Source organism: Lacerta agilis, chromosome 18 (genome assembly GCF_009819535.1).
Source record: "Lacerta agilis isolate rLacAgi1 chromosome 18, rLacAgi1.pri, whole genome shotgun sequence".
NCBI classification, from domain to species: domain Eukaryota; kingdom Metazoa; phylum Chordata; class Lepidosauria; order Squamata; family Lacertidae; genus Lacerta; species Lacerta agilis.
The window spans coordinates 2,402,158-2,415,815 of NC_046329.1; the positions used below are offsets into that span (position 1 = coordinate 2,402,158).

The 13,658-nt window shown below is 46.6% G+C and overlaps 1 protein-coding gene across 4 annotated transcripts in view; it reads right to left on the minus strand.

Moving 5' to 3' along the window:
* The window catches only part of DOT1L (DOT1 like histone lysine methyltransferase), a 66,410-nt gene that overhangs the window by 39,562 nt on the left and 13,190 nt on the right, over positions 1-13,658 (minus strand). For all 4 annotated transcript variants that reach the window (XM_033136466.1, XM_033136465.1, XM_033136464.1 and 1 more), the window contains exons 2-7: positions 10,669-10,712; positions 8,535-8,609; positions 6,785-6,848; positions 4,510-4,738; positions 3,329-3,423; positions 2,689-2,751 (exon numbers count right to left, since the gene is read on the minus strand). In XM_033136466.1, coding sequence (XP_032992357.1) covers positions 2,689-2,751; positions 3,329-3,423; positions 4,510-4,738; positions 6,785-6,848; positions 8,535-8,609; positions 10,669-10,712 — 570 coding nt within the window. The remainder of the gene's footprint in view (positions 1-2,688; positions 2,752-3,328; positions 3,424-4,509; positions 4,739-6,784; positions 6,849-8,534; positions 8,610-10,668; positions 10,713-13,658) is intronic.

The following is a 13,658-nucleotide window of genomic DNA, read 5'->3' on the forward strand; positions in this document are numbered from 1 at the left end:
CCCCGCAAGTTCTCCCTCCCCGCACTCTCAAAGTCATTAACCTAAGCAGCCGATTTTAATTTCCTCTTGCAATCTAATATTTATATGCCATCTAATGCATTTAAAACACACACACACACACAGAGAGAGAGAGAGAGAGAGAGAGAGAGAGAGAGAGAGAGAGAGAGAGAGAACTTATTTGGTCATTAGAAAAACCGGGAGGAAAAGTGACAGGTGGGGGGCATTTCAGGAGGGGAAAGGGGGCAGGAGAGGCACAACGACCTCATTGCAGGAGGCATCCAGGAAACAACCACTCAAGCGCTCCGACATCCCACAGGCTCCGCGTCATTAAGCTCCCCCCAGATACCTGGACAGCATTCAGGAGGGGATACTTCTGAGTAGGAACCGCCAAGGAAGGGGGGGGAGCACCATCTGTCAGCATTAATTGCCAACGAGAAGCTTTCAAGCCTTAACTCAATAATGGAAATGGAAGCAGAAATTTCCCAAGGAATTTCTAGGGAAGAGTTGTTCAGGGGCTAGGCAGAGGCTGCTTGTTTTTAAGAAAGGAGCTCCTGAAGCTCTGATTTAGGGAAGCCCTGTTTAGGGAACTTTATAATGTTTGACGCTTTACTGCGTTTTTAATACTCTGTTGGGAGCAACCTAGTCAGATGGGCAGCATACCATATTATAATGATAATAAAAAGTAACAACAACAACAACAACAACCGGAGGATCTGGAACTTAAAAGTAAAAGCCTCTTTTGGACAAGCAGGAATCCAGAGGCTGAGCCAATCTTGAAGGGAGGGCTTCCTTCCCAGCAGGAGAATCAGAACCCCATTTCTTTTCGTTTTCTAAATGGATTTTATTGCTGCCATCACCTACTACTACACATTTTGCAAAGCCATTTGTCTTTTCTCTTCCCTCTGCATGTGGAGACCTCTTAAGGAATCGCAGCCAGGTAGGCGGGGTATAAATAATAGAATTACTACTACTACTACTACTACTACTACTACAACCAAATTCTGCATGGTGGCTCCTGAGATGCTGGTGGTAGAGTTTCCACCTTTGAATCACTATGGCCGACTGGACCTTGAATAACAGCACTGGTTTGGGTTTCTTAGAATTCCCCATTGACGACAGGTGCAAGAGTTCTAGTGACCTAGGGAATCCCTGTGTGTGAGGTGGGAAACCTCGAGTCTGTGGATGGAATAGGGTCCTCCAAGCCCTCTCTACCTGGCCCCCAGGACGTGTCCTTTCTCTGACCCTCTGCCACACCCCCCCCCCAGTGCTTTTGCCTTCCTCTTGCTTGCCTGCAGGGAGAGATGCATGTGTAGAACCTATGGCAGCTGCATGGACTAAGGCTCCGTCCATACCGTACATTTTTCAAGCACTGTAATACCACTTTAAACAGGCAGGTAGCCGTGTTGGTCTGCCATAGTCAAAACAAAATAAAATAAAAAAATCCTTCCAGTAGCACCTTAGAGACCAACTAAGCTTGTTCTTGGTATGAGCTTTCGTGTGCATCTGAAGAAGTGTGCATGCACACGAAAGCTCATACCAAGAACAAACTTAGTTGGTCTCTAAGGTGCTACTGGAAGGAATTTTTTATTATTTTTTTGTTTTGACCACTTTAAACAGTCGTTGCATTCCCCACCCCCCAAGAACCAAACCCTCCAACATTTCTCTGATGAAAATAAGAAAGTCGTATTCAAATGCAGTATTATTATTATTGTTATTGTTGTTATTATTACTATCATTTTACTATTTATACCTCTCCTCTCTGACCTGGTTGCCCCAGACACTCTGGGTGGCTTCCAACATATATAAATAAAATAAAACATATTAAAACATTTAAAAAAAAAACACTTCCCTATGCAGGGCTGCCTTCAGATAGCTCAGGGGTCACATTACAGTGGTGCCCCGCTAGACGAATGCCTCGCTAGACGAAAAACTCGCTAGACGAAGGCATTCGTCTAGCGGGAGGCTGCCCCGCAAGACGAAAAAGTCTATGGGACTGCCTCGCAAAACAATTTTTTCCCGTCTTTTTGTTTTCGTCTAGCGAAAACCGCGGTTTACATTGCCGCTTCGCTAGACGGAAAAACCGCTAGACGGAAATATTCGCAGAACGAATTATTTTCGTCTAGCGGGGCACCACTGTAACTCCATACCCTCCAACTTTTCTCCAATGAAAATAGGGACGTCCAAAGGGGAAATGAGACATTCTGGGATCAAATCAGAAACCGGGACGGCTTCTGTAAATCCAGGACTGTCCCTGGAAAATAGGGACACTGGGAGGGTCTGCCAAAGCGCTTTAGCAAAACTCTGGGAGGGGAAAGGGGATCTCCAAGCCCCCTTAGCAAACTACAGTTCCCAAAATTCTTTGAGGGAAGAAGCCATGACTGTTTACAGCGATATCATACAGCGCTTTAATGTATAGTGAGGATGTGGCCCAGGTGTAACCTTCCGTAGAAAAAGGTCTGATAGGAGTCTCATCTGCTGGTCCACCCATTCTTGCTCACCCACAATTGGCATGTGCTCCCCGCAAAGACTTCGTAGGAGGAGCACAGCCCCCCAAGACCAGAAAAGGTTCTCTGCCCCTACACAAAGGTGTAGCCTCTGAAAAGCTCACACCAAAACGAAGGGGGAAAGGAGGGTGATTTGCAACAGGGTTTGGTGGGAGGTAACGTTTGCAGTTTCGTTTCAACTCACTGTGTAATCTGCATGTTTTTTCCCATACCATTTCATCCACTTTCTGAATTCTTTGTCCATCGTCTGGAAAGGCAGGCAGCCGGGAGGAGAGAAGAAGGGAGGAGAAAGCAGGTGTGCTGTTAGTAGTAAATTGGATAGTGACCCGTTTCCAGCAACCTGGGGGAACACAGCAACTGCGGCAGAGATCATTAACCACCAAGGACTTGCACCAGCAGAGAATATTTTTTTATATAATTATCCTGTGTTGTATTGACTGCATTTTAGTGCTCTGTTTTCACCTGTACAGTTTGTGGCATACGGCCCAGATATTTTATACAATGGGAAGAAATCTGAATATATATATATTTTTATCAATTCACAGAAGCTGCAGCTTAACGCCCTATCGTATCAAGGCAGAATTTAAACCACAAGATTGCAGGCTTGGGGTATCTATATGTGCACCAAATTGCTGAAGTAGCACCATTTCTACAGTCTGCAAAAGGAAAGAAGAGGTTCTCTCGGTGCAGATTTTTTTCAGATTCTTTAAAACGAGCATTCACACCCCTCAAGTCTAGATTTCTCTACGTGGCACTTGGCTTCTAATGTAGGTCACAGGGTGCTCCCCCTTTCTAGCCACACAAAACACACACGAGCTACGTACCTCCGCATATTTGGCCGGAATATCTGCTTTCTCCACGCCATAGTGATGCTTGCAGTTTGTGGCCGCTGCTACCTGAAGAACGACTTGGCCCACACCTGAGACAAGAAGGGGGGAAGGCAGGTAGAAATGGAGCAGAATTGAGTAAACCCATCCAAAGTGACTGCTAAATACGCCCACCTCTCCCTCCCAATTCTGCTGGTGATTAGTGGCAAACGACGAGCTCGGTTCAGGGGCGGCTCGCGGGCAGTTTAAACGACCCCCGTGGGCCGCTTGTGGCCCATGGGCTGCAGGTTGCCGACCCCTACTGCGGGACATGAGAAAAGCAAAAGGGGACCCAAAGCACAGCCCTGCTAAAGAAACCGTGGTTTGGCCATCACATCCAAAGTGGGCCATTACTGACACAGCTCAGCTGCTTAGCAGGGGGTTTCCTGCTTAGCAGGGGGTCTCCTGCTTAGCAGGGGGTTGGACTGGATGGCCCTTGTGGTCTCTTCCAACTCTATGATTCTATGATTCTATGCTTCCTAAGCAAACTGGTACACGCTGCTGAATGTTCTACAGAAGAAATGAAACAGTTTTGCGTAAAGACCCCTATTGCGAGACATGAGAAAAGCAAAAGGGGACCCAAAGCACAGCCCTCCTAAAGAAACCGTGGTTTGGCCATCACATCCAAAGTGGGCCATTACTGACACAGCTCAGTTGCTTAGCAGGGGGTTTCCTGCTTAGCAGGGGGTCTCCTGCTTAGCAGGGGGTTGGACTGGATGGCCCTTGTGGTCTCTTCCAACTCTATGATTCTATGATTCTATGCTTCCTAAGCAAACTGGTACACGCTGCTGAATGTTCTACAGAAGAAATGAAACAGTTTTGCGTAAAGACCCCTACTGCGAGACATGAGAAAAGCAAAAGGGGACCCAAAGCACAGCCCTGCTAAAGAAACCGTGGTTTGGCCATCACATCCAAAGTGGGCCACTATTGACACAGCTCAGCTGCTTAGCAGGGGGTCTCCTGCTTAGCAGGGGGTTGGACTGGATGGCCCTTGTGGTCTCTTCCAACTCTATGATTCTATGCTTCCTAAGCAAACTGGTACACTCTGCTGAATGTTCTACAGAAGGAATGAAACAGTTTTGCGTAAAGACAGGTTTCAGGGCAGAGACAGGAGGCGGAAGTGTACGGCAACCACTCACCGCTGCCCAAGTCTACAAACAGGTCGTCCTCGGTCATTTTTATCTCATCGATCATCTGAGCAACCAGGTCAAAGGAAGTTTCGCCATACACCTCCGGGGAAAAGGGTTCATAGTTGTTGAGCTTTTCGGGGTCGGTCACTGAGTGGTTATAGACTTGCTGCAGGATGTGGCGCAGGAGCCCATTGGTGGGGCGGGTGTTCAGTTTCATGGGCTGCGTGGTTCCTTTCCACTGGGGAACAAAATGGGAGGCGCGTTAAGTAATAGTATGAGTATAATTAAATAAGTGTTTGTGTTTTTGTTGAGATTTTTGGGTTTTGTATTTTTGTATTTGTATTTTTGTTTTCTTTGTAATTTTTGTAGTGTTTTGTTTTTGTTGTTTTATCAAAAATTTAATAAATTCTTATATATATAAAAAAGGAGAACAAAATGGGAGACGCGGGAGGGTAAGGGGAGAGAGACACACATACATACACTTTGCCACGTGCAACAGGCCAACGAAGGCACTTCTGTGCCTCTCATAAAACACTAGAACTTGGGTAACGAAACATTTGAAAGGGAATGGGGGGAATTTTTGGTTTATATTGATAAGATGTTCTGAATATAAGAATACCAGCAGAATGAATTAAACCTCATAACTGGACATTAAAATTCTTTATTGGGTATACAAAAAGAAATAACAACACAATTTGTAATTAAATAGATATGAAGAAAAAATATGGATTTTTTATGTTAAATACAATGGCTGGAGCAAGAAAATGTATACATAGAAGATCTTGAGGATTGGAATATTATGTGATATAGGCAATAAGGAATAAGGAATGTTAAACTGCGCAAAGTAAGAACGGCCAGAAAGAAAGCAGAAGGAGGAAGAGTGGAAGTCAACTAGTAGAAATGTAAGAAGTAGCTTAAAATTTATTTGTAATTAAATGTGACTTGAAATAGTATGTATATGGAAAAAATTAATAAAAAATTATAGATTAATAAAAAGATCTTGGGGGTGCCCAATGAAGCCGGCAGACAAAAGGAATGACTTCTACACACAATGCATAGTTAGAACTGTGGAATTCGCTTGGCACAAGATGAAGCGGGGGCTTTAAGAGAGGGCGAGACAAATTCAGGGAGGAAGATAGGGCTACCGTGATGGGTATTGCTCTGCCTCCGCTGTCAAAAAGCAGGAGCAGGGAGAAAGGAAGGAAAGAAGTGAGTGGCAGTTTCTCCTGCCAAGCCAGGGGTGCCATCCCTGCAGGAGCGGAGGAGAGGATCCTTAACTTGGCGCGGGGGGGGGGGGGGGATAGGGAAAATATAGGACTAACTGCATCTTGTATTGAATCAATACAGAACATAGCATTTTGCATTGGAACACAGGACTATCCTGTATTAGGCGGGACAGGTGGCAAATGTAAGAATTTTAAGGTATTTTATTTATATATAATAATTGTTATTAATGTACCAATAAGGCCACATGTCTGAAAAACAGCACAGGAGGACAGGCCTCACTCCATTTTGACTCCCAACTGACCAAGTACCAGTATTTCTTTGTCTCAGGAACAAAAGGGGGGGTTGCCCCTCCAGCTACTCAGCAGCCCTCTGCCTGAGTGATAATCTCTGGCATCCTGATACCTGAGTGCCAGACAAAAGGGTGTGATTAACTTGGCTGGGATATAGGGAAATGTAAATATCTTTTGTTTCACTTGATGGGTTTTTGGTGGAGGGCAAGAGGAGGCAGGGGGGCAGGGTCCAGTGTGCTCAGATCACTGCTAACAGACCCTCCCAATTGGTGATGTATGGAGGGGTGGTCTTGAGCTGGAGGGGGGCAATTTCAAAAGTCTATATAGGAGCTTGCGCGCCTTTGTTGAAGGTCTTTTGCTTGCAAGACACCCTGCTGCAGCAGTTTCTAATAAAGGGTTATCGCCTTGCTTTGGGAGATTCTGTATCGTCTCTATTTGTTCTTAGGTGCAAAGCTACAGGGAGCCAGACAGAGGGCCTTCTCAGTAGTGGCGCCCGCCCTGTGGAACGCCCTCCCATCAGAGGTCAAGGGAATAAACAACTACCTGACATTCAGAAAATACCTGAAGGCAGCCCTGTTTAGGGAAGTTTTCAATCCGTGATATTTTAATGTATCTTAATATTTGATGGAAGCGGCCCAGAGTGGCTGTGGAGACCCAGCCAGATGGGCGGGGTACAAATAAAAAATTATTATTATTACCCCCCCCCCAAATAAAAAGAACAACAACCCAGAAGCCAAGCGGTGCGGATGGGCGGGGCACATACATACCAGCTGGTGAATGCTATCGATGGCGCGGTTGTATTTGTCACAAAGCCTCTGCATGCTTTCAAAGCTGAAGATCAGAAGAAGAGAGGAGGGCGGGAGGGAGAAAAGAAAAAAAAGTTAAAGCGGCCAGGCAAATTAAGACGGGCCTAAGCTTTCTAGGCGTGCCTCCCCAAAACATAACACATGCTACAGAGATGCCTACATCTTCCTTGTAGTTGTAATCCTGTGCCGCTCCCAAAAGGAATGTTATGTCTGCAAAGTTTTCTTTTTAAAAAAACAACAACACAGCACCTTCTGTAGCCCGGGGCCATCCAGATGTTGCAAGACATGAATCCCATCATCACCACCCCTGACCACTGGCTGTACTAGCTGCTGGGATGTCTGGAGGGCACCAGGCTTAGGGTGGCCGCCCAAAATCAACAAGGATTCTGGGACGAGCGTGTTGGGTTTGCATTTGGTTTCCCAGTGTCTTCCCTCCCAGCGAAGGCTCTGCGTTTCAATCTCTGGAGGCAGGTGGCCAAACCCACCCTGCCCATCGAAGTGGCCCTTGGAAGGCTAGCATCTTTGGGATCTGGCCCACCAGCTGGATCCAGCTCTCCACCCCACCCTTCCCCATTGCATGCATCCACTCAGGTTAAGTCCCGCAGAGTTCCCTTTAAGTATATGGAACGGGACTGTAGCCTCCCAGCCACTTTAAGAGTTCCAGCCAGACAAGCTTGCAAGCCTAGTTTAGAAATATTTTTTACTGAAATGTTTTGCGCTATACAGCTCCAGTTCCCCATCATTTCTGGGATTGGGGTGGGGGTTTGGGGGGGGGCTAGGAAAGACCCCCCACACACACACACACCTCTAAAACCTAGAGAGCTTATTTTTCTTTTTCTTTAAACCAGGATTAAAGAATCAACTCAGGACAGGAGATAGGGAAAGGAGGGGCAGCACGGGGAAGTCACGTGCCCCCATTGCATAATCAGATTTCAAACGTCAAGGGAGGGAGGGGGGGAGAGAGAGAGAGGAGAGCAAAAATCGGGCTGCTCAGCTTTTTCAGCCTCTTCATCAACTCTTGCAGCCAACAACCCAAGAGTGGGTTCCTCCACCCAAGGCAGTTTTTCATCTCTTATTTTCACATGCACTTTGCGTGGGGTGTGTGTTTAATAACCCAGGACACTCCCTGGCCTGTTTGGAAAGACCCCAGGGGGTGGGGAGGACCCCTCCCTTCGCATCCTTGCAAGGAGGACATGGAAGCAGCAGGAAAAACCTCCTCCTGTTTACATTTGTGAACAGGACAAATTAACCTTTCAAAGGAGTAAAGGGCAGGGGAGAGGCAAGGGAGGGGGGGTGAAGGGCAGGGCAGGAAAGGAGCCCTTATCAGAAAGGCTGTCTTTATCGAGCTCTCTCAAACAGCTCCATCAAACAGCTGAAGAATTCCCTTGCCAAAAGCTTCCAACTTCCAGAGTGAATCTACAACAAAAGGGACACAATAGCAGCCCCTCCTCCCGTCCCCCCCCCATATCCCCACCTGAGAATTTGAAGCTGGTTTAAAATAGAAGCGCCACTGAATCATAGAATTGTGTTGGAAGGGACCCCCAGGGGTCATCTAGCCCACCCACCCCCCACTGTGTCCAAGACGACCTTTCCCATCATCCCTATTTGACGTACTGGTTGGGGCTGACTGGCGCTGTGAGTCCAGCGATGACCTCTAGGGGGAGCCATGGGGGAGGAAAGTAATGAGAACTAAGGAGACTCTTATCCTTACCTTTTAGTATCATAGTCAATTAAAACATAGTTTTCCATAGCAAGCTTCAGGTCTGGAATTTCTTCGCAGACCCACCTGGAAGGAAAAGAGGGTGTGGGTGGAATAAATATGCAAATAACACCCCCCCCCAAAAAAAAAATCACTAGATCATTTCCTCCTCCTTTTGGCAAGCCCACCTCTGCCCAAACACATTTTGTCCCGTTTACATTTTGTCTATATCCTGCCTTTCTCCCAAGTTGGGATCCGAGGCAGCTCCCAACACACAAAACAGTAACAACAAACCCTGTTGACAAGAATCATTAAAATACATCGCAGCAGAGCCAGCAGTTCGAATCCAGTTTGCCCTGACAGCAACCCTGTGGTCAGGACGGCCTGCACCTCCGTTTCCAAAGGAAAATCTTGAAAGATAGCAGAGAGGGAGACAATCTGACCTCTCTAGGGAGGGAATTCCACAATCTGGGAGGTTTGCATAGTGACATTTTAAAGATCTTTAAGACAGCCTGGTCCCAAACCATAAATGGTTAGGGGCTCACTGACAGCCCAAAAGGTCTGTCTCGTTTGATTGCGTATTTTGTGGTTTTATATTCTGATTTTATCCTGTGAATCACCCCGAGACCTGCAGGTATGGGGGGCGGTATATAAATAAATAATAAAAGTATACTGCCATCTATGCAGGTAAAAGGTAAAGGTAAAAGAACCCTGGACGGTGAAGTCCAGTTGAATTCAACTATGGGGTGCGGCACTCATCTCTGTTTTCAGGTCGAGGGAGCCAGAGTTTGTCCGCAGACAGCTTTTCCCGGTCTTGTGGCCAGCATGGCTAAACTGCTACTGGCGCACAGAACAGTGACAAGTGCTGGAGCGCACGGAAACGCCATTTACCTTCCCGCTGCAGCGGGACCTATTTATCTACTTGTACTGGTATGCTTTCGAACTGCTAGGTTGGCAGGAACTGGGACAAAGCAACGGGATCTCACGCTACGGCGTGGATTCGAACTGCCGACCATATGATTCGCAAGTCCAACAGGCTCGGTGGTTTAGAACACAGCACCACCCACATCCCCATCTATGCACACTGTGATTTATAAAGAGCAGGTATGACTGGTCCCTCTCCCAAGGTGTGAGATGGAAGACAGCTGGCTAGGTTCTTGTTTAAAATGGACCTTTCACTGAGAATTATGAGTAGGATCTCACTTGGTTTTTAAGGGAAGGGTCAAAGCCAGGGTTTCCCAAACTTGGGTCTCCAGCTGTTTTTGGATAACAACTCCCAGCAGGACCAGTGGTCAGGGATGATGGGAATTGTAGTCCAAAACCACCTGGAGGACTCAAGTTGGGAAACCCTGGTCTAAACTCAGGGGCAGACAATGCTTTGACCACCCAACACCTTCAATCTAGGGGAGGCAAATGTGACCAGGGGTGGATTTGATTTAAATCAAACTGATTTAAATCACGATTTAAATCACTAGTCCGTAAGGCTCAGGGCCGATTTAAATAATAATAAAAATCGGATATTTTTTTAAAAATTTAAATCGGCCCTGAGCCTTACGGACTAGTGATTTAAATCAGTTTGATTTAAATCAAATCCACCCTGAATGTGACTTTAAAAGAAATAAACCAATTCCTTCATACTAAGGCTGCGCAAAAACACATGACAGCTCCCTGTCACTTTTGAAAAGAAGGCATGTGACCTCCCTTCTCCAGACCAGCTAATCAATGCAACATACTGTACTCCTACTTAGCCAAAGCTGTCAATGGCGGCTTTGATTCAGACTATTTACGAAAGGGTGTGCCCTTTTCAAGACAGATATAGGCTCATAGTCTTATTCCCAGTTGGGGAATGAAAGGAACTTGCTCCACACCGGCTGATAATGGTCTGGGGACCCCGGCATGGTCCTGACCTGATTATAAGGCAACCCTCCAGTGTTTTAGGCAAAACGGAGTTTTCATGTTAATGCAGGGTAAAACATGCACAATGTTGCATGAAGCTGTGATTACAGAGCAAGGGTATAAAAAGGGAAATCCTAGCAAGAACAGTGTCTCCATCACTATTGGGAGATGGGTTTCCACAAGCTGCAGAGGAGGGATGGGGGTGAAAATATCTGGTTGCGATGCAGAATGGCTGCTGCTTAACACCTACCGAATTGTCTCAATGATTTCGTGAGCAGCATCGTGGTGTTTGTCCTGAAACAACAAAGAAAGAGAAGAAGGTGGTTTCAGGAACTGTCTGGAAGGAGAGATCACCCAAGTTGGCTGGCGGATCACCAAGGCTCATTGGCTTCTACAAACCCCTCATTATTTGCAAATACGGATAAATGAAAACTGGGCCAGGGGAGTGACCAAAAGTAATGTGTTGCGGCTGTTATTTTAAAAGGCTAGCTCTATGCTATCTAATTTCCCTGCGCCCAAAGAGGACCCATTTCCAAAAAACTTTCTTCTTGCAGAGATGGGGAACCTGTGTATCCTTCGGATGCCGCTGCAGTGTTTGAAATTAGCCAGGCGCATTTTGCACCTGTCTTTCAAACACTTGCAACCAAGTGAAGATGCCTGGGCACCAGGATGGCGCCTGGTGTCTCCACCATCTGAAGGTGCATGCCTGGAGATCCTTGGATATGGACTGTTTTCACACACTAATACCCCATCCTGTAGAATTCAATCCGTCAAATCTGCACTACCAGAATGAATTTCAGGAACCAAAATGCTTTCTCTGTGCAGCCTGAGCAGGAGCAGTCAGGGTAAAGAAAGAGAGGTCGGAATGGGCCAATACCGGTATATATGTGGACCATCCCTGGGTCAAGCGGCTGTTTTTCTTTAAGATCTCAAAGCTCTTAACCTGGCTCAAGGTTTTCCTCTGAACTAATCAGATGTGTAACTGATAATCAATCACAGTCAGTCCATCATTTGAAAAGTAAGTCTTCAGAGCCACCTTGCCCAAAAATGGCAACTAGGCATTCCGTTTTGGCAACTGCAAGCTTGGTTTAGGGATCCCTTTGGTCCCTATCTTACCTATATGAGTTTCTAACATTTTTGTTAGAAACAGCTGCTGGAGGGCACTTCATTGGCTATCCCAGTAGTACGCAAGTAGGGAGGGAGAGGATTGCAAAGGGGGTCGGCGGCAAAAGACTGAAAACAAGGAGGCCTAGGCCACAACAATTGCATGCCAAGTAAAACCCACGCAAAGTAAGAGTGGTGACCATTGACACAAAACGTTTCTGCTTGCAAAGCAGGCTCTGCAGTTTGGCCAAGTGCAGCCACCACCTCCTGCCTTAGAGCCAAGGAGGAGGTTGTAAACCAGGCTTACAGATTAACCAGTACGCTAGGGGGAAACCTCGTTTATTTATCCAAATATTTATCTCCTGACTTCCAGGGTTTCCAAGGTGGCTTACGACATAATACACAGCCCAGTATTTATTTATCAAGAGACACACAAATAATAGTAATGACAAAACTCAAGCAACAACAGCGGAATTTCAACTTTACAGCTAGATAGCACCAATCATACATTTCACATCTTAAATAACCAGGCGTCAAAAGTTTAAGGCAGATGACCCCATGCACCCTCCTTACCCTTTCCCTCCCCCAACCTAATAGTGCATGCAACACTAATGTCTCATGTTACGGAATGGGACGGGGGGGGGGGCACCTAAACAAGGTCTCCTCCACACTGGGAAATTCATAGAAAATCGCTGGTTTTACCTCTACCGCTGATTTGTACCTTTGGTCAAGGGCTTACCCACCATAATCCCTTAAGCGGAGGCCACATACGCACGGGGAAGTACCCAGGGGGACAATCACTGAGCAAATGCTTTCCTCCTGACCCACCCAGGTGACAGACTATGCAAACCAAGGTTCTACTGTTCTTTCTCAGTGGGATACTTATCATGCATTTGCATTTCACCCCAGGGCATTGCTTCTATGTTAATCTTGTACAACCCTCCCATTTTCTGATGTAGTAGTTGTCAGGAAACCCCCCTCACCCCGACAGGTAGCTTTCCCAGATCCATTGCTGTACAGGGACCCACCTCCCCCTCTCCGCAGTTCGTCATCCTCCTCTGGAGGAGGAGGAGGCCACTCCTCCAGTGGGGAAGGGGAGATGGAAGCAGGGAGTCAGGACAGGGGGCTGTGTCAGGATCACAGAGCCTCAACACCAAGCAGGAAGTGGGGAACAGGGACCTTTTCCCGCGCTCCGATCGCGAAGGGAGGAAGGACGTGGAAGGGGGAGGCGGGGGTTTAGAATCCCGCGCCTTCTGTGCTGGACCAAGAACCGGAAACGGTCATTCCCGGACTCTGCTGAGGGATGAGATGGACGTTTTTATTTGAGCTCCACTGTAAATATTTGCACAATAAAGAACTTAGTTGTTAGAAGTTCGGCTTCTGGCTGATTACTCATGAGCAACCACTGACGATTTGACAGTAGTGATGTAGCAATGATGTGGTGATGATGCCTAACAAATTGTATGCTGGGAAAGGATCAAAGTCTTTAAAAGTTCTTGTCACCCCATCCTCGGGGTTCAATCTTGTCTTGAACCTGTTGCGCAATAAACTTTGATCTACGCTATTTTGCTCCGGTTGGTGGCTGGACTCCTTCCTTTATTCCGCAGGGACCCGCGGGCTCTGCCCGACGAGCTGGGTGACTGAGCAGCCTCACACCTAGATTTTTCCTTAACACTCACAACAAATGTAACTGATGTGTAGAAAACACAACTTGAAAAAAGAGACAATGCACATATTTTTGTAAACTAAGAAATCTTTAATATTTTTAGTTTTAGTTTAAGGCAGGGTGGAGTCCCTTTTTCGCTTTGTCAAGGGCCTTGGGGCTCATCAGCTGGGAAATTGCACTCCATTCTTGGGCAGGGCTGTCCCTCTTTTCTCTCGCAAACACATGCACCTCTTCAACAACAACAACAACAACAACAACCATTTATTATTTATATGCCTCCCATCTGACTGGGTTGGCCAAACCACTCTGGGCAGCTTACAACAAATTAAAAACATTCGTCACAGTAAAACATCAAACATTGCAAACTTCTCTATGCAGGACTGCCTTCATGTCTTCTAAAACTCAGGTGTTTATTTCCTTGACATCTGATGGGAGGGTGTTACACAGGGCGGGAACCACCACCGAGAAGG